Source organism: Bos taurus, chromosome 18 (assembly GCF_002263795.3).
Source record: "Bos taurus isolate L1 Dominette 01449 registration number 42190680 breed Hereford chromosome 18, ARS-UCD2.0, whole genome shotgun sequence".
Taxonomy (NCBI): domain Eukaryota; kingdom Metazoa; phylum Chordata; class Mammalia; order Artiodactyla; family Bovidae; genus Bos; species Bos taurus.
The window spans coordinates 64,003,256-64,023,391 of NC_037345.1; the positions used below are offsets into that span (position 1 = coordinate 64,003,256).

General features: G+C 42.8%; 1 protein-coding gene across 2 annotated transcripts; it reads right to left on the minus strand.

Annotated features, from left to right (window-relative positions):
- Positions 1–1,386: 1,386 nt before the first annotated feature.
- ZIM2 (zinc finger imprinted 2) lies at positions 1,387–19,030 on the minus strand. 2 transcript variants are annotated; one of them, XM_059876526.1, is made up of 7 exons: positions 18,973–19,030; positions 16,222–16,685; positions 14,366–14,469; positions 13,716–13,763; positions 10,522–10,648; positions 10,228–10,320; positions 1,387–8,812 (listed from the first exon to the last, which is right to left on the minus strand). In XM_059876526.1, the coding sequence occupies exons 2-7, from the start codon at positions 16,601–16,603 to the stop codon at positions 7,863–7,865; spliced, it is 1,704 nt and encodes a 567-aa protein (XP_059732509.1). In that variant the 5' UTR covers positions 16,604–16,685; positions 18,973–19,030; the 3' UTR covers positions 1,387–7,862.
- Between the last annotated feature and the right edge of the window lie 1,106 nt (positions 19,031–20,136).

Genomic DNA, 20,136 nt, shown 5'->3' on the forward strand with positions numbered 1-20,136 from the left:
TTGATGTCGGGGCAGTTAACGGGAGACCGTTTTTATTTTCACATTATACATTCAAAGTAAATTCAGTAATAGTTAAAGTATATTTTATATAATAAAAACTGCAGAATAAAACATTAATCTTTAGAGAAGGTTAGATTTTTAGGTTTAGAAAAGATATTGGAAGAATTGAGCTATATAAAAACTGAAACCTTGACAAAAAAATTATCCAAACAAACAGGAAAATGTTTATGGCCAAAATGAAGACAGATAATATCCTTTAATAAAGAGACTGCTCAAATTGATTGGAAGATATTAAAGCCACACAGACAATGAATGCAAAGAGAAGAAATATAACTGCTTAAGAAGCTCAGAGGAAAATATTCAGTGTCCTTAAAAACTAAACACACACAATTAAAATTAACGTCCTTTCCCTTGTTAAATTAGCAAAGGTGAAAAGTACTCTTAATACATAATACTAGCGAGAATGTGTGGAAAACATAGTCATGAGTTAATGGTGGCAGTGCAAATTGCTATGTTTTCGAAGGAAAACTTAGATGTGTATTAGGAACCTTAAACAAGTATTTCCCTTCCAATACAATCATTCCCCTTCCGATACAGGAATTCCCCTTTGGCAAAATCTTAAAGAATCCTAAGTTTAGAAAAATATTTTAAGGACCAAAATGTTCATCACAGTATTCTTTACAATTGTGAAAAAACAGAACTAAGTTAAACATTCAAACAGAGGGAGGGACACACACAGATAAATCTCTGGGCATACTGTGCAGCTGTGAACAAGGGGAAAATGGCTGACCAGGGTGACAGGGCAGTGTGTGAGGTGTACAATTACATGGAAAAAACACGCCATGCACACATGGGATGAGCACAGCTCAATGAAAGCTATGACCATCTTAAAATAGTAAAACGGCCACACGTGTGAGTAGGTGAGATAGAGGAGAGGTACCAAGGCAACCAGAGTTCCTCCCCACTACTCCCTAGAGGCAAGCACCTCCGTAGTCTGGTAATTATTTTTATTTATTTTTTTTTTTCTCTAATTTTATTTTATTTTTAAACTTTACATAATTGTTTTAGTTTTGCCAAATATCAAAATGAATCCGCCACAGGTATACATGTGTTCCCCATCCCGAACCCTCCTCCCTCCTCCCTCCCCATACCATCCCTCTGGGCCGTCCCAGTGCACCAGCCCCAAGCATCTAGCATCATGCATCGAACCTGGACTGGCAACTCGTTTCCTACATGATATTTTACATGTTTCATTGCCATTCTCCCAAATCTTCCCACCCTCTCCCTCTCCCACAGAGTCCATAAGACTGTTCTATACATCAGTGTCTCTTTTGCTGTCTCGTACACAGGGTTATTGTTACCATCTTTCTAAATTCCATATATATGTGTTAGTATACTGTATTTATGTTTTTCCTTCTGGCTTACTTCACTCTGTATAATAGGCTCCAGTTTCATCCACCTCATTAGAACTGATTCAAATGTATTCTTTTTAATGGCTGAGTAATACTCCATTGTGTATATGTACCACAGCTTTCTTATCCATTCATCTGCTGACGGACATCTAGGTTGCTTCCATGTCTTGGCTATTATAAACAGTGCTGCGATGAACATTGGGGTACACGTGTCTCTTTCCCTTCTGGTTTCCTCAGTGTGTATGCCCAGCAGTGGGGTTGCTGGATCATAAGGCAGTTCTATTTCCAGTTTTTTAAGGAATCTCCACACTGTTCTCCATAGTGGCTGTACTAGTTTGCAGAAAACAGAGGACTTCCCTGGCGGTCCAGTGGTTAAGACCCTGTGCTTCCCAACACAGGGGGGCTCAAGTTCAATCCCTGTTTGGGAAACTAAGATCCCGCATGCAGTATATGCAGCCAAAAAAAAAATTATGAGAAAACAAACCAAAATGACCAAAATGTTAATGGTGTTTATGGTGCATTGGAGTGGGGGGGGGGGGGGCGGGGACGGCAAGGCAGAGAGAGAGATCTACCTTTTCATAAAATTGAAATTGTTTTTAATGAGTCAAGTACTGCTCTCAAATGAACAGCAGGAATCCTTCAGAAATGCATACTTGAAAAAAAGGAAAAAGCAGTTCGTGCAAATCAGTAAAAAAAAAAAAAAAAAAAAGGCACAAAGACACAATAGTAAAATGGACCAAAGGCCGAGATTATACAGAGAGAAGTTGAAAAGCATACACAGGCGGGAAGGAATCCATGAGTTAGCAAGAATCACTTTTTGGGCTTATCAGACAAGAAAACATTTTGTTGGTTTAAGTAATGAATATCCAGTGCTGGCAAAGTTGTTCACATCCTTATTTATACCAGGCGTGGCAAAGACATTTCTTTGCAAATGCTGAGAAAGGTGTGGGCCAGTCTTCAAGTTCAGGGCCAGTGTGACTGATTAGCTATGCACATCCCTGCCCACCCTCCTCCCGCCCTGCCCTTAGCTGGCGGCTGTGAGTGCTGCCCCTCGGGAAACAAATTCTGCGCTATCTTTTGAGAACCACAGAAATGCTCTTCACGTCTCATCTGGTAATACCACTTTTTGGAAATCTATCTTAAGCAAGCAACTACAAATACAATGCTCTATGATCTGTTAATCGAACCTTTTCATCACTGTCATTTTTAAATTGTCATTACAAATTAGTAAGAAAAAGAGAACTTTAAATCTGTAATTATATGAAAAATATTTACTCAAAGGAAAAAAAATTGTTAAGTACAGTGAATACTAAAATATGATAAGATGTGGCTGTGTCTGATGTACGGCTGTGGTTTATCAGCAATCACTAAGAGAAAAGCACCCCCTGAGTGCCTGCTATGTACCAGGCACTGTTAGGCTCTGTTGCACAGAGGAGCTCCAGGCTTTTCAAGAGCCCCAGCGGGAGGCACCGTCACCGCAATTCTTAAGAAAGCGAGGTTAATCAGCTTCTGAGGAGGGGGCTGGCTCTGGCTTCAGGTCTGCCTGGTTCCAAAGCCCATGCTCTCCCTGCCCTGCCAAGGGGTCCTCACCCAGTGAACACAGGCATGGTCCTGGCTGTGTGCTCTGATGAGAGCACCCCGGCGTAGTTTATTAGCCTGCTGTGCTTCTCAAATTTTATTTAATATGCTTAATACTATTTAATGAGGAAAGTAAACCTAACACAACTGGTTAAATGAGGGTCTGAACAAACTACTTCATCTGTGGATCTTTCTAGGCCTGACATCAGGCCTCTTATTCCCTAAGGGGGGTTAAGAGTGCAAATTCTTCTTGGAGAAAGTGAGTATAGGGGAGAGTTAAGTAGTTTAGTTGCTCCCAAGAGAAAAAAAAATCTAAAAATCTTTTAGACATTGAGCAGAGAAGGCCAGGAATGCTTCCAAAGCCTTCAAGTGCTTCCAAAGCCTTGCTGGAACTTCTCCGTGGGGAACACAACCACGTGCAAAGACATCACAGCCAGTTGCGGTGAGATTCCAAGACTCAGGAGGTAAAGCGGAAGCAGTGCACACATAAGAGGTGAGTGTCGGGTGTACAACACAGCGAGTGAGTATTCTCATACATTACCAAACAATCGCCACAATGAGCCCACTTACCATCTGCCACCACAGAGCTGTCACAATATTACTGACTATATTCCCTATTTGTACATTACATTCCTGTGACTTCTTTTATAGCTGGAAGTTTGTACTTCTTAATCCCCTGCAACTTTCTGGTCTATCCCCCCATCCTCATATAATACAGTATGTTAATTATAACTAAATAAAAACAAATTTTTAAAAGGTTCACGATGGAATAAAAAAAAGAGAGATAAAGAACAGTATCCCCAGTTTCCAACCCTAGAAGTCTAGTGAAATAAACTAGGCCACATCTATGCAATCAAGTATCAGGCAGTCCTGAAAGATGAAACTGGGGAATATATGTAAGAAGATGTTCATGATATATTAGAAGAAAAATTTCAACTTTTAAAATAGTATGTATTTTATTTAAAAATCTATATAAACCTACACACAGGAAAAAATGTCTGAACGGTGTATACCTCTTTCAGCAGCAAGTATATCTAAGACAGGAAAATACAAGTATTAAAAAACAAAAATCCAAAACCTCAAAGATGATAGTATTTTCTAATTGTCTTGAACAGATATGTATTACTTGCATAATCAAAGAAAGCTTAAAACATGAGTGTTTCTAAATTTAAAAAACATTAACCTGAGTGTAAGAGCAGTGCCCAAACTGCCTGATGTACTAGGAACTGGTTGGGAAAAGCCAGGAAGAATAGCATTGTCTTGGGGGCCCACTAGAACGGCAGGAAGAAAAGCAGCAAGGTGAGAGAGAACAGGCTGAGGCACCTGCCACCACAGGCAGCTCGAGTTCAGCTTGTAAAGTATGGAGGCAGTGGCTTGTGCTTATTCCATAAATTCCCACTAGTCCAGGGATGACCGGCAGAGTTAACTATCCATGCTGTCGCCGCTGCCATCTGTGGTATGAAAGAAGCATCGGAAGAGAGTCAAGTCTGATGTTCCCTGGCTTTCTGGAGTTAAGGCCTCTTAAGAAGCCTTGGCCAGGGCCCTCGACAAATGGCCCACAGCAGACCCCCTCAAGGAGTCTCCATCACCTCTTAATCCAAATATCTAAAGATCAGGATGGAGTAATGGAGGGAGGCACATAAAGAAAAGTCTAGAAGAGGTGATAAAGAAGGAACATGCAGATGGATCATGAAGAGTCCACAGATGGTGAAAACTCTGAAACCTTTCTGCCTGTGAATGGTGCAGTGGCTTGGAGAATGACTTCAAGAGCCTAGACCTTTGGGAAGGGCAAAAAGCTTGATGGGATATGATATAAAGTACACAAAACCACCTACGAGGTATACTTGCCAAAGCAGCTGAAGATGAATCAAATTAAATTCTCCAGAGTTTAGCGTTAACTTCCACTTAGAGAAAATACAGAGAGAGGGACAAATTCAGGATACCACAGCAAGCAAACGGACACATTTAGAAAGGGGGACATTCCACAGGACAACTGACCTTGTTTCTGCCAATACTACTTGCATAATCACACAAAGCTTAAAAAAAAAAAAGAGAGCTAGAATGATGGTTGCCATGGCTGGAGGGAGGGGGAAATGGGGAGTTATTGTTTAATGGATACAGAATTTGAGTTTTTCAAGATGAAAAAGTCCTGAGTATCCACTGCACAATAATGTGACTCCACTTAATTTTGTCATGGATTTATCAGAATTAAAAATAAATTAAAAAATGAGTGCTTCTAAATTTAAAAAGTTAAACCTTAATATAAAGAATATAAAAACTGTTAGCTATATTAGGAATTGGGTGGAGAGAGGGGGGAAATATATTTCTACATTATTCTTGGGGTCACATAAGGCATTAAGAAAAAGTGAGAGGAGATTGCTTTAGATTAAGAGGAACTTGAAATCAGACAACCTAATGCAATCAATGGAGCACATTTGGATCCAGATTCAAACAAGTCAGCTATAAAAGGACATCTCAGAAATGACAAGGAAAATCTGATTACGGTGTGGGTAAGACACTTTGAGTTGATCTAAAATTTTCCTTTTTAGGTAGATATACTGAAGTTTAAAAAAACAGAGATGACACAATTGAAAGAAAGTGTATTAAATAATAATTGAAGTAGTATGGAGATTTAGCAAAAATGGTGAAGGAAGAAATGAAATGGCAGACTGACAAGGGCGTGAGTAAAGCTATGATCCCGGGGAAAGAAGATTTCACAAGGTAGTGTGGTGAGGTAGAAATTATCATGAAGAAATTACAGGGTTTTCCTGGAGTTGAAAGGAGAGATTAAGGAAAAATTACAACTGTTCAGAAAAGGATGGGGTCTGGTTGAAAAGGCATAGGAACCAACATGAAAGGACTCCCAGTGGCCAGAGCTGGAACAATTCTAAAATAAGTAATGGTCGTGTTGAATTACAGCCCATGCCACAAATCCATCCTGATAAAATAAATTACTGAATAAAAATACAGGGAAGCAACTTTTCCTCACAGAATTCTAACTACTAAATGTAGAAGGGATGAGGAAAATTAAAAAATCACCATTATAGTATGACAGAGTAAAAATGGCTGTAGGTAAAATCCACTTGCTAGATGCTAGAATTCAGTAGGTAAAAGTTTCAAGAGAAATTGGAAGCTCTCCTCAAAGTTTCTCCTGAGAGATATTTATAAATTACAAACAGAAACAAATATAGGTTAATTAACAACATCAACAATAAGCCACACTGACATTATGTTCCTTTGAGGTAGTGGTGGCAGGATCAGAAACAAATATACAGTGGGTGGGAGGGTGGTCCCTGGGGGGAAACAGGGCCAGTCAGTGAGGGCTGTCTCATCAGGGACTTGGGAAACAAGGAAGAGGGGCTGTGAGTGAGCGCCCATGTGGAGCAAGTGCTCATTTGGCTGGTGCAGGTCCTAATGAGTCATGTTTGTTTTTAATTTCATGACTCTGGAGCCACACATCATAGATCAGAAATGTCAGGATGAGAAAAAGTAAGGCAGTGAATAACGATAGACACAACCCACCCTGCCAGGCAAGGAGTCAGATTCTGAGACACCAGGTCCACTTGGTTCCCGTGTCTTTGCGTCTGACCATCATTCAAGTCGGTGATGCAAAACCTTTACATTAGAACAGTATGGTATGAAAGGGATTTTTAGTGCAATCCGTGGCTCATACTTTTGAGTGAAGTATGCCCAGCATAGAAATAGGACTTTATGTGAAGCTGGCTGTGCTGACGATGCCAGAGTCCAAGAACAGAAACAGCTTTCAAATACTCCTTCCTTTTTCAAAAATACAAAACCCCAAACCCTCAAATATAAAATTACAAAAAATTCTATTTGATCAGAAGCAGATTTACGATCTACAAGACCAATTATAAGAAAGTGTTTAGCAAAAATATACTTCACTGATCAGTGTCCCCAAAATTCATCTAATCCTAAATTGTAAAAGCAATGGCTATCAGAACTTCACTTTAAAAATCTTTTTGATCCCCTAATACTACAAGTGTTCCCATCTGATTTAACATGAAATAACACTGAAATTACTAAAAAGGAAGGTGGCTTCAGTCAGTACAGCTGTTACTTTTCCTCAGAGAGGATGTGGCAGGAATAAAACAAACCTGGGTTGAGCATCAAGATTTAAAATAAGTATCTCATGGACTCTCAAAAACCAAATAATTGAACCAAACCAAGCTGGGGTTCAGTTCTTGTCTCATCACTTAAAACCCAGGTCAAATCAAATGACAACCTGGAGTTTCAAGTTTGCGCCATCTGTAAATATGAAATAAATATCGTCAAACTAGGTGCAGTGCAGCACTCCTTAAAAGATCAAATAATACATATGACAATGTTTTCAAAATTATGAACTACTATGTAAACACATTACCGATTGCTTCAGCTTTGTGGATTGATCACTATAGGTACACCTCAAAAACCTTTTTACGATGCCCTGTGCTGATACATCCCATGTGGTAAAGATATTGTATGTGAGCACTCCTGTAAAAATTCAGGCAACAGAGTTCCTGTCTGGAGCCCACCTGCCAGTCACAAATTTTTTGCCAGGATGTCAAAATCGAGGTTCTCCATTCTGTGGACACCACCAGAGAAGGGTAAAATCTATCGGCTTCTTTCCCATGCAACAAAAGTACTCTGTAAGGTTTTCTGCCTCAGTGACTGACACACGTGCTGTCCGTCTGCAAAAAGATTGTCCTATCCCCTTGCAACCTCTTGCTGTGTTCTGACTACACCGTGACACATTTTCAAGTTGTTAACAAGGTGGGTGGGCTGGTGGAAGACCCTCTTACATTCAGAGCACTTGAGGGGTCTCTCTCCAGGAGAAAGCCTAAGATGCTGAGAAATGTTCTGACGGGAGGGTTTTCAACAGTGACGGCACTCAAGGGGCTTCTCTTGGGAATGGAGCTGGTAATGTTGAGTGAGGTAGGATGGTTGGCTGAAACACTTGCCACACAGCTGGCACTGGTAAGGCCTCTCCTGAGCGTGAATCCTGTAGTGCTGGATGAGGTGTGAACTCTGACGGAACCTTCTGCCGCAGTCGCAACACTGATAGGCTCTTTCTCCAATGTAGTCGTGCTGTCGCTTATATCGAATCAAATACATCTTGTTTCGGGGCAACTCAAGCGGCAGGGCCATCGCTACTTCGTGGGCTTTGAGATGCTGGAAAAGATGCACAGCCTGGATAAAAGCCTTGCCGCACTGGAAACACTCGTGGTAGTCCTGACTCTGAATTCTCACGCGGCCGTAGACATCTGCACGCTGGGTCAAGGACTTCCCATCTGAGTGAGTCTTCTGATGTCTGGTGAGGTGTAGCATGAGGTAGAAGGCTTCCCCACACTGTTTACATACAAACGGCTTCTTCCCCGTATGGATCTGCTGGTGTTTCTCCCGGCCTGGTCGGGTACTAAAATTTCTGTCGAAAAATTCACATCTGTAGTGTTTGTTCTCTTGGAGGAAAAATAAGTTGTGGGCCAGCTGGGACCTGGTGCAGACTTCAGGAGTGGTGTGCTCCTGGGGATCCTTTCCAGGAAGACTCTCCGATGGTTTGTTAAGTTCCAAGCTTTTCTCTAGTTGATCACCCTCGTGGCTTCCTTCCTGATTAAGGGTCTTCGGGTCACTCATTTCTGTGGGACTCAAAACTTCCGCTGGCTTGACCTGTTGCGACTCCAGGGGATCATCAGAAGACTCTCCTGTGTGGGTATACCAGGAATCACCTGCCTCCAAATCCTCTATTCCTGCCCCTGAAGATGATTTTTCTACAGGCAGGCTTTGCTCTGGAGTTAGATCTTTGGTTTCTGATTGCTCCTCCCAATCTAAAAGAAATGTAAAAGGCCCTCTACTATTTTTACTCAGAGAGAAACATCATTATAGTAGAAACAGAAGAAAAAGACCAAAAACTACAGAAGAGTACAGAGGTTTGAGTTTTCTGGGAACCTAAGGAGAGAGCGGGAGAAGGATGGAGAAGAGAGTAAGTAAGGACAGGTGAGGGTGAGGCAGAAGAGACCACCTAGGAGGACTGAACACTGACGAAGATGCCAGAGTCACCGACAGGAGAATGAGAAGGAAACCAGAGAAGAGGTGGGACTGGGGCTTGGCTGAAACTTCCAGACCATGCTTGGTACACCACTACTCTTTGGAGGAACTAATATAACTGTGGCCATAAAGGGATTCTATTGTCAGGTCAATCTGGGCAATACTGTATGATGCAAGTCAGCTTTCACTCCTGTAGGACTCTTCAGATCCCTTAACCAGCGTCTCAGATCTCAAAAGGGGAGATATAAGAGGTAGCATTTCTCTAATTAATCTTGTTAGGGAACACTTTTTTTTTTTTTTAAAGAACCCCTATTATCATAATTCTGTAGGACTACTGAAGAAACAGTGGAGTACACCGGTCAACAATCTCTCACTCAGAATAAAGCAAGAGAATTCCAACTCTTTTCTTGGCTCTCAATCTCTCGTTTTACCCATTCAACTTAACATTTATTAAACGTCGATTTTGAGCAAAGTGTTATCCAAATGGATGTTCCTAAGTCTGTATAAAGACTCTAATCAGGCTATAAATGTACAAAAGGAGAGTTTGGGTAATTAATTTCTTTTGGGAACAGAAAAAGATCAGGGAGGGGAAGGCATTAGGGCTCAGCAAGCAGTTAAGTGGGTGGCAAGCTTATTCTGAGCAGACACTGAACTATGAAAAGTAGAGTCCTGGGGAGCAGTAATACAGGGTTCTGTTAGGAGTATCTATGAGAGATGAAGCTGGATGTGACTTTTAGGCCAGACTGGGACGGACTTAAATGTTTTGCTAGAAGTCTGGATTTTCTTTTGAGAGTGGTTAAGAACCTGATCCAAAGTTTGTGCTTTATAAAGTCAACTCCCTGAGTGGGGCTGGAAAGAGCAGTGGTATCACACCAAGGTTTTTGCTTGTCTCAGTGAGAGACGAAAGACCTCTGATTTCTAGCTGTCAGGGGAAAGGCACAAATGAATGTGGGGGCTTGAACACTAGAGGATAGGGAAACTGGCCTCCCTGGAACTGAGCAGGAGAGAAGAGATGAGCTGTGGAGAGGAGATAAAAGAAGTATTGAGTGAAAATGATGCGGTGAGGCCACATGTGCCCCTCACATAAAAGCACCTACCAGCCTTCTCTCTAAGCTGAGTGGGCTTTGAGGACCAGCTCCCAGCCCCTGCTCACTGAGCAGGGTTGTCTCCCCAAGATTCCGGTCTCACTGCTCACCTTGACATGTCACTGTACTCCCGTCTTCCTCCCTAGCATGTGACTCCTCCTCTTCCAGCTGTGAGATAATGTCAGGTTTAGGGAACTGGTACCCTGTTGAAGAAGGAGACTTATAACTTGGGGGTTCTGTCCTGTACCCCCAGGAACTCCACTCCCAGCCTGGTTTCTAAAGACTCTGAGATAATAGGGAAAGTGCAAATTTACACACAAGAACAATAAAGCCTGTTTCCAAAGATTTTGGCCACTAGGGACATATGCCAATGTCTGGAAACAATTCTGGTCATCACAGCTTACCGAGGGAGACCAGGTTCCTGTAATTTTCCAGCATCACCTCCCGGTAGAGGTTCCTCTGAGAAGCACTGAGATAGGGTAATTCCTCTGGACTGAAGTGCACAGCCACATCCTCGAAAGTCACCAACTCCTGAAATGCCAGACATATTCCTAAATGATTGAAATCCGGAATTATCCCAAAGAGGGGAAAAGTGCCTGATAAGAGGGGACTGACCATGAAGCAGACATTCAGACAAGCAGAAAGACTCTAATCCAAAGGTTTCAGGGACTTATAAGTGTATCTTTCCTTTAAGTCTTTCTCATTAAAATGCTTTCTTCTCTGCAATCATCCTCTGTTTTTTTTTCAGTCTTCTAACTTTATAGAGACTTTCAATGGCTAAGTCAAAGATCTCCCTTGGGAAATGTCACACTTTTTCCAATATCTTTTGGTATTAATTTCTAACATAATTCCACAGTGATAAGAGAACAGACTGTATATGATTTCAATACCTTCAGACCATGAAATTTTTGCACTTTGTTTTATGTCCCTGGATATGTTCTAGTGTCTCCTAGTTTATGGGAACTTGAATAGAATTTGAATTCTCTTGTTGTGTGAAAACTACATAAATCTGAATTCTGTTGAACTGGTTCACAGTGCTCTTCAGATCTACTATATCCTCCTACTTTTATTCATTCTATTAATTTTGAGTTTGATATTGAAAGTCCAACTAAAAATCTTAATTTATCTACTTAAAAATAATTGTAATTTATAGTGGAACTTCCCTCATAGCTCAGTTGGTAAAGAATCTGCCTGCAATGCAGGCGACTTGGGTTTGATTCCTGGGTCAGGAAGACCCCTGGAGAAGGAAATGGCAACCTACTCCAGTATTCTTGCCTGGAGAATCCCATGGACAGAGTACCCTGGCAGGCCATGTGTCCATGCGGTCACAAGAATTGGACACGACTTAGCGACTAAACCACCAACCACCACATAGTGGAACTATATGTAACTTTGTTCTGGACTCTCCAAGACTCCTGTAAATGTGTTATCATACTTTCATAATTTAAAACATAAAAAAAGAAAGAGAAAAAAGAAGTATATCTTTCTCTGGTCTTGAAGTCTGAGAGAAGTAGGAGCATTTCTGAGAGAGCTCCTGCTGCTAATTTTTAGAGATTTGTGTTGGAGGAGAAAGATCCTTTTAAGTTCCTTTATAAAGAGAGAAAAATGCAAATAAAAGCTGAGCAGTATACCTCAATTTCAGGAAAAAGAGACAACTGGGTTAAAGTTCTGGCTCTAAGTTTAAGAGACAATTGTCTAAGAGACAACTGAGTTTAAGTTCTGGGTTTAAGTTCTGTGAGTGTGGATAGGTTAAGCCTCAGTGACTCATCCATAAAACACAAACAGCTCATAAATATGAAGAGATAGCCAATCTTATTATAACAAGAAAATGCATTTCAAAATGACAAAGTATGACTTTATACCCATTCAACTGACAAAAATTAAGAAGTCCGACAATACCAAATACTGTCTAGAATGTGGACTCTTGGTGGTGGTGGTGTAGTTGCTCAGTCATGTCTGACTCTTTGAGACCCATCCACTGTAGGCAAGCTCTTTTGTCCATGGGATTTCCAAGGCAAGAATACTAGAGAGCGGGTTCCCATTTCTTTTCCAGGGAATCTTTCTGACCAAGGATTAAATCTCCAACTCCTGCATTGCAGGCAGATTCTTTACTGACTGAGCCACCAAGGAAAATCTTAGAATGTGGACTTTTGAGACCTCTTAAAAGATGCTAAAAGTGAAGCTGCTCAGTTGTGTGTGACTCTTTGTGATCCTGTGGACTGTAGCCTACCAGGCTCCTCCATCCATGGAATTTTCCAGACAAAAGTACCGGAGAGGGTTGCCATTTCGTTCTCCAGGGGATCTTCTCGATTCAGGGATTGAACCCAGTTCTCCCACATTGCAGGCAGATGCTTTACGTCTGAGCCACCAGGGAAATATAAATTAGTAAACCACTTTGGGTCCAGAAATATACCTATTCCTAGGTACATCTGCTCGTGTGTACTGCCTTATAACCTCCAAAATCTAAGACAGACCCAAACATTCATTTACGGTAGAAGAGATAAATGTATTATGATTTTGGGGCTCCCCAGTGGCTCAGATGGTAAAGAATCTGCCTGTAACACAGGAGACCCGGGTTCAATTCCTGAGCCGAGAAGATCCCCTGGAGAAAGGAATGGCAACCCACTCTAGTATTCTTGCCTGGAGAATTCCATGGACAGAGGAGACTGGCAGGCTACAGTCCCTGCAGTTGCAAAGAGTCAGACACAACTGAGCGTTCAGTTCAGACACTCAGTCATGTCTGACTCTTTGCGACCCCATGAACCACAGCACGCCAGGCCTCCCTGTCCATCACCAGCTCCTGGAGTTTACCCAAACCCAGCAGATGGTGATTTGGCCAGATTTTTCTTAGAGAAGGAACAATAGTGAGGGTTGTTTTTGCAGTCAGTTGAACAACGGGTAAACAGGGTGGGCTGGTGAAAACCCTATTTCTTTCTTTTTTTTAAAATTTATTTATTTGGCTTTTCTTCTAAGGAGTAAGCATCTTTTAATTTCATGGCTGTAGTCACCATCTGCAGTGATTTTGGAGCCCAAAAAAATAAAGTCAGCCACTGTTTCCACTGTTTCCCCATCTATTTGCCATGAAGTGATGGGACCAGATGCCATCATCACTGAGTGACTAACACACATATAATCACACCACAGAATAATAATCATCATCCAGTAATAACAAACTAATTACAATTACATGCAACATTCTTGGTAACAGAAGGGTGAATGTAAAAAGCAGGTATTGGAAGACTACATAAGACTATGATACCCATTTCACTAATATACATATTTTGTGTTTTCATGGAAACATTATGCAGATCAATGAACTAGAGAGCATGTACTGACTGCCCAGCTTCTATAGAGGGGTTTATTTGGCTCACATGTGTTTTTTATTCTTTCTTCAAAATTTGCCAACACCAAAATATTGGTGTAATTCATATTATTTGGATATTTTTACTTCTTTTTAAAAAATCAGAAGATCTAGAGATCTGGGTTCACATTCTCACATGGCACCATTAGCTGAAGCTGAGTCACAGCTGCCCCTTTGATGGGGCAGGTGCCTCCCAGTTTGTCATAATCCACCCACTTACAAGCTCTTTTATATTACCTCAGCAGTCTCTGTGGGCATCTTCACTTGGGATCCTTGACATGAACACTGTAGGGACAGAGGGCTATTCTCAGGAACAGATCATCTAGAACGTTTCTCAATCCTTTTCCCCTTATCTCTCCCTCAAGGAGCATATTTAAACACTTTGTTTTCCTAATTGTCAAACGCCTTCCCCCACACATCAATTTTTTTCTAAAGGAAGCACAACATGTTAGCTTCTTCTAGGTTTCAAAACATGATTTAACAAGAACATTAAGGAGCAAATTTTAAAAAATTCACAACAGTTATTTCATATATAAAAAGGAGCATAATAATAGTACAAATCACACGAGGGTTGCTTTGATTAAGTCAAAAGTGGAGATAAAATGGAATAATAAACAATGAAAAATTTATTCCTGAGATAAGAAAAGAGAGAAAACATTAAAGATATGGTATGTAGGGGTGGCAGTAAGTGTGAGAAAAAGCAGGAAAGCAAATACAAAGAGTCAGAAGAAAATTCTGATACAGAAACCAGGGAAAGGCTCAGTTAGGTAAAGTTTATATAAAGACTTTAAGGAAATGAGGAAGTTTAATTAGATAGGAGAGGTCTGGAAATCAGAAGGGGGAGCTCCTCATACTGGAGAACTAAGTCAGAAGAAAACCTGACTCACCTGAGATGTAACAAATGGTTTACTGTCAGACATCTCTGTGTCCTCCTTTTGGTGTTCATTGGTGTTTCTCTTTTCGGCAAGAACAAAGTTCTGAAGAGAGAAACCTAGAAGGGAAAGGAATGACCATAGCATTGAGTCCAGTCTGGCAGCACCCACAGAGAGAGTAGCCTGCCAATCCCTCACCTGCCATGGGCGGAAGCAGCACTTCCTATGACAAGACCGAAAAAACATTTCTCAGCTCAGTGTGGCAATTCCAGAGAAGAGGTTTGGTTATCTCCCACCCCTAAATGCTTCCATTGATTTTCAGCGCCTTCCAAATAAAACAGAAGTTCCCTCTTTATTCGTATCAACGGTCCTAGCTTCACCATCCATTTAGTCACCAGGGAACCTCAGTTTCTCAATTGTAACATGAAAATTACGATAATATCTCTAATTCTATGGGCTCCTGTAAGGATTAAACATTACATATGTGAAGCACAAAACAGGCATTAAAAAAAAAAAAACAAACCCACAACAACTCTTATTACATCTTTTTCACTCAGGGATCTAGAAGACGACCACCACTTCCCTTACGAAACCTGAAGTCCTTTCTTGCTTGTGGCCTCTTTCCAAGAGTATCTTTCACTATTCTATAGTTTCTTTCTCATACCCTAGCAAGCTCTTTCCCTTCCCTTGAATTCCAGCTCCATCAAAGGTGGTGCCTTTGACCAAGTTTAAAAATTCTGTGGGACAATAGGCCCTATGTGCACTGGAGGCAGTATAACAGCCATGATTAACAAGAGGACAGACTGGAGGCAGCCACAGGTCTGAATCCTGACTGCCAATTACTATTAATAATTGTGGACCACAGGCAAGTTGGGCTTCCCTGGTGGCTCAGACGTAATCCCTTGGAAAAAGAAATGACAACCCACTCCAGTCTTTTTGCATGGAGAATTCCATTGGCGAGGAGCCTGGCAGGCTATGGGGTCAAAAAGTCAGACACAACTGAACGACTAACACTTTCACAGGTAAGTTATTCAACCTCCCTGTGCCTGTCTTCTCATTTGTAGAAGGAGGATAATACCTATTTCAAGAACTACTAAGAGAAGTAAAGCACTATTATAAAATATTTAGAATGTAGTACATTTTAAGTGTCCAATATGTTTACTATTAGCATCTTCACAATTCTTTTAATGAATGCAGGTGCACACAATTGGACTAATCATAATCCTTGATACATCAGCATTCAGCCATACAAGACCCTCATGTTTATTTCAAATTTACTTGTTTATATTTTTCAATGTAATCAACCCATCCCAATGGTCCACATCCCAGTCTTTTTCCCTTGCCTTTCTCTCCTTGTCTATATATATATATATATATATAAACATTGCTTTGTTTTTAGTATCAATTTCATTCAGCTTTGTTTTTAGTATCAATCTCATTCAAAGGGCTATTAGGAGTGAATGGCTTTCTTCTATCATCATTGAAATGCCCTTAGTTCCAGTCTAGTAACTCTGAGTTTCTAAGAGACCAGTCAAATTTTGACAGAATTTAAATTTCAGGCCTCATATCTCCCACATTGCATGCCCTCTTTTTTTTTTTTTTTCCACTGTGTATTGTTTTGTGTTGACACTAAAGTTTAGGCTCAAAATGAAATGTGGAAGGGCAGGGAACAAAGCAGAGAGAAGGCATACTCTCAGAAAATAGCATTAAAAGCAAAAACCAAACTTCAAGTTTCTTTCATTTCACGTAAGATTAGGCAGATTAGACTGGAGATTATAAAATTCATTCATTCATTCATTTAACAAGTTTTTATTTAGCTCCCTCTTACATGCCAGGCATACAGCAAATGTTCAGAAAGTCCCTCCTCTCACCTTCCTCCTCACATACTTGGATCAAGTCTGCCACCAGGTCTCCTGCTTCCTTGCTGCTCTTGGGCTGTTTTGACCTCACCCATATCTGAACTTTCTCTGGCAAGATGTTCAGAAACTGCTCCAGCACCAGCTGCTCCATAATCTGCTCCTTGGTGTGGATCTCTGGCTGCAGCCACCGCCAGCAGAGCTCCTGGATTTGGCTCACAGCTTGGTGAGGCCCTGTCACCGACAGGGATTGAAAATACCTAAAGTTCTGATGAGAAACTCTCAGAACCTCTGGGTTTCTTATGGGGGTGGTTTCTGGATTTTCTTCTTGATCATGTAGATGAATGAGCTGGGGATTCCTCAAGATGTCATCCAAAACCTCTTTCATGTGGAGCATTTTTACAGCTTGACCCTTCAAAGGATGGAGATACTCTAAAAGGCAGGCTGCTTCAAAGCACACTGTTGTGGAAGATGGTGGGCTGGAAGATGTGGAAGATGAAGAAAAGAGTCAGAAACCTTAGGATCTGCAGAAATTACACAGAGAGACTCACAAATGGTTTGCACAGTTTAACTGGACAGTAGAGGTTATGTGAATCAAAGGAAGTTACCTCGTTTCACACAAATGCCTAAATGAATATTCACAGATTTGTACATCTACAGACAGGTTGTTGCCTCAGTCACAATATCAGGTCTAGAAGATCCACAGACACGGGCTAGAAAAATCTCAGAAATGGCACTGAAGAGAACAGATTTGAACTCCAAACCACAATGAACTGAACTAACTGATGAACCACGTAAGAATATCATTTTAAAAATGAGTTAATACAAAATGAGGAAAGATCGTTACATTCATCCTACAAAGGACTGGATTCCTATGCAAAACATATAAAGAAATCATACAAATCTGTAAGAAAAAGGCAGCAATCAGTTAAATATTGAAATATATTTTCTTTACACATTTTAATTCTTTAGCTAGAAGTTAGTGTGGGATAACATATGACAGGACTGTAATTTTTTCTAAATACTTTTCTGCCTACCATCAATTTTAAATTTGTTATTACTTCCTTTTTTTGGATGTATGATACCCCCACTGAACTGAATTTCTATCTCTACAGGCTGCAGTATAAGATTCTGAGAAAGGAGTAGCAGAAATGACTGTGAAATCTTGGCAGCCTGCCTCCCTAGGCTAGCCAGGTCCCAAGCTACAGCAAGAGTCACAATCCTTTCTCCTCACCTAGAGAGGGAAAAGTAGGGATAAAAGCAGCTAATGTTAAATACTTGGGAAAAAAAAAAAAAAAGCCAGAGAGTCCCTAAAAAACATATGAGTGGTGGTAGGTTCCTTGATTTCAGAGTAAGGAAGAAATTCCAGAGAAAAGGGGACGAGAGTTGGGAGAAGGGAGTGAAGACCAAGAGATTCCAGGTGGGCAGAGGCTGTGGCAGGAGGAAGCAGGGACTGAAGGGAGCCACCAAAAGAGAAGTGCTGAGGTATGGAGGAAACAGTAAAGCAAGGCCAGGCAGAATGCAGAGCTGGAGCAGAGGAGGAGGAGGGGGGCAAGGTAGATAGGAAGAACCCATCTGGGCTAGGAGACGTGTCCAGGGAGTAGGCACCCAGAGAGAAGGGGTGGGGCTGAGGTAGAGGAGGAGCAGAAAGGAGAGGCAGAACTAAGGAGAGGAAGGGGGTCAGGACTGAGGGAAACAATATAGAGAGGAGAGGTGCGAGAGGTGGAGGAGGAGGGCTGAGCGAAGAGGCACAGGAAGGAGCAGGAAGGACGGACCAGGGCCCAGGCGGAAGTAGGGGCCAGCAGGAAGGCTGAGAGGAGGTAAGGGCTGGGAGAGCAGAGGTGGGCCAGAGGAAAACGCAGATGAAGGTGGGACAGGAGGTAAAGGGGGAGCTGAATGAAGGAGAGCCTCTGAGGTAGATAAACGGGAGCCTGGAGAGAGGCAGGAGCAGGACAGAGGGGAGGGAGGAAGGCCGGCCCAAGGCTGAGGGCGCTATCTTGAAGGGAGAGCCTAAGGAAAAGCGGCGGGGGGTCTGAATGTGGGGGAGGCTGGGGGAAAGGGACAGGGGGTTTGGAGGGGAACACGGGTGCTTCTGGTCGGGGAGAGCGAGAGTGGGGTCCTAGAGAGAGGGCTGAGAGGCATCCTCGAAACGGAGGGCGGAGGTCCTCAAGGAGGAGGGTGTCCTGAGGGGAAGGCAGGGGGTCTTTGAGGGGGAAAACTGGGGGGATCTTCGAAACGGGGGGGGCGGAAGGGAAGGGCGGAGTCCTCAAGGGGGAAGGAGGGTTTTCTAGGGCAGGCGTCCTTGAGGAGGCCAACAGGTGTCTCTGAAGGGGAAGGCCCGTGGGGTCCTCGGGGAGGGTCCTCAAGGACCAAGGAGCGCGTTCTTGGAGGGGAGAGCGGAGGGGCCCTGAAAAGGGGGGTCTGCGGGGTCCTGGCTGTGGGGAGCAAGGTGCTCGACGTGGGAGGACGAGGACGGACGTACCCCTCCTTCCGGAAGGCCTTCAGGCCGAGGCAGCATTGGAGAGAGGGCGTGAGCAGCAGGGAGGCCGCCGCGTCCTCCTCAGAACCGACTTCGCCCGCGCGGCCTCCCGCACCCCTTCCCCGCAGGGCCGCGACTTCGCGCCTCCCTCCCCATCGACTTCCCCGCGAAGGGGCGCGTCTGCCCCGGCGTCCTCTCAGGGACGCCCGCGCCTCCCTGCCCGCGAGCCGGCCGCTCGCCCCCAGGTCCCCTCCGTCGCGTCCGGGCCCGGGTCACCGCGCGCTCACCTCGCACACGGACACCCTCGCCTGACCGAACCTCGCCACCTCAGACTTGCCGCGCAAACCCGCGACGCATGCGCAGCGCGGTCTGCGCGTGTGCACGGCGGGACGGCCGCAGCGCCGCTCGGAAAACGCAGGCAGCTTCCGGCCAGCTCCGCCGGGGGGCCCACGAGGACCGCGCTGCACAGAGAGCGCTGGGAGGGGCCGGGGAACTACTTCTTCTAGGTGCTTTACTAATTTTTTCAGTAGTTAGCACGTGGTTTAAAAATTTTTTTTAAATAAACAGTATGCAGTGAAAAGCCTTCTCACTGTGGGTGTGCTGCTGCTGTTGCTGCTAAGTTGCTTCAGTCGTGTCCGACTCTGTGCAACCCCATAGACGGCAGCCCACCAGTCTCCCCCGTCCCTGGGATTCTCCAGGCAAGAACGCTGGAGTGGGTTGCCATTTCCCTCTCCAATGCATGAAAGTGAAAAGTGAAAGTGTGCCACCGACCAAATTTTCATGCTATAAACAACGTAACACTCAGGTGACAGGTGTAATTATTTGAATATTTATGAATAATTATATTGAATAATTATGAAAGCTTGAACATGTTTTCAGTGTCCTTCCACAGTGTCTTTGTTTATATGTAAATAGAGATATATGTATATACATATGTGCATTATACACACATACATGTGATTATTATTGATATAAATATATATACTATAAATTCGGCACATATATATCTGTAATAGATATAAATATTTTAAAATATAAAATATATTTTCTAAATAAGAAATGTGATGATATAACACAATCTATAATGTGACACAATGTGGTATATACTGTAGCTTAAAATTTATACTTAAGTCATATAAGTACTTCCTTGACAGTAATATAAGGCTTCCCTGGAAGCTCAGTTGGTAAAGAATCCTCCTGCAATGCAGGAAACGCTGGTTCGATTCCTGAGTCAGGAAGATCCGCTGGAGAAGGGATAGGCTACCCTCTCCAGTATTCTTGGGCTTCCCTTGTAGCTCAGCTGGTAAAGAATCCGCCGGCAGTGAAGGAGCCCTGGGTTCAATCCCTGGGTTGGGAAGATCCCCTGGAGAAGGGAACGGCTACCCACTTACTATTCAGCATTGGCTAATGGCTACCCAGTATTCTTGCCTGGAGAATGTCATGGACTGTAG

Bases quoted from the DNA above. Each gene is read 5' to 3' on its own strand.
- ZIM2 (XM_059876526.1), bottom strand. From the start codon at position 16,603: ATGCTCCACATGAAAGAGGTTTTGGATGACATCTTGAGGAATCCCCAG. The intron at 13,764-14,365 runs GTGAGTCAGGTT...CTGTCCCTACAG, and splicing joins AACCATTTGTTACATCTCAG to TGTTCATGTCAAGGATCCCA. The intron at 10,321-10,521 runs GTAAGCTGTGAT...CTTCTTCAACAG, and splicing joins CAGGAACCTGGTCTCCCTCG to GGTACCAGTTCCCTAAACCT.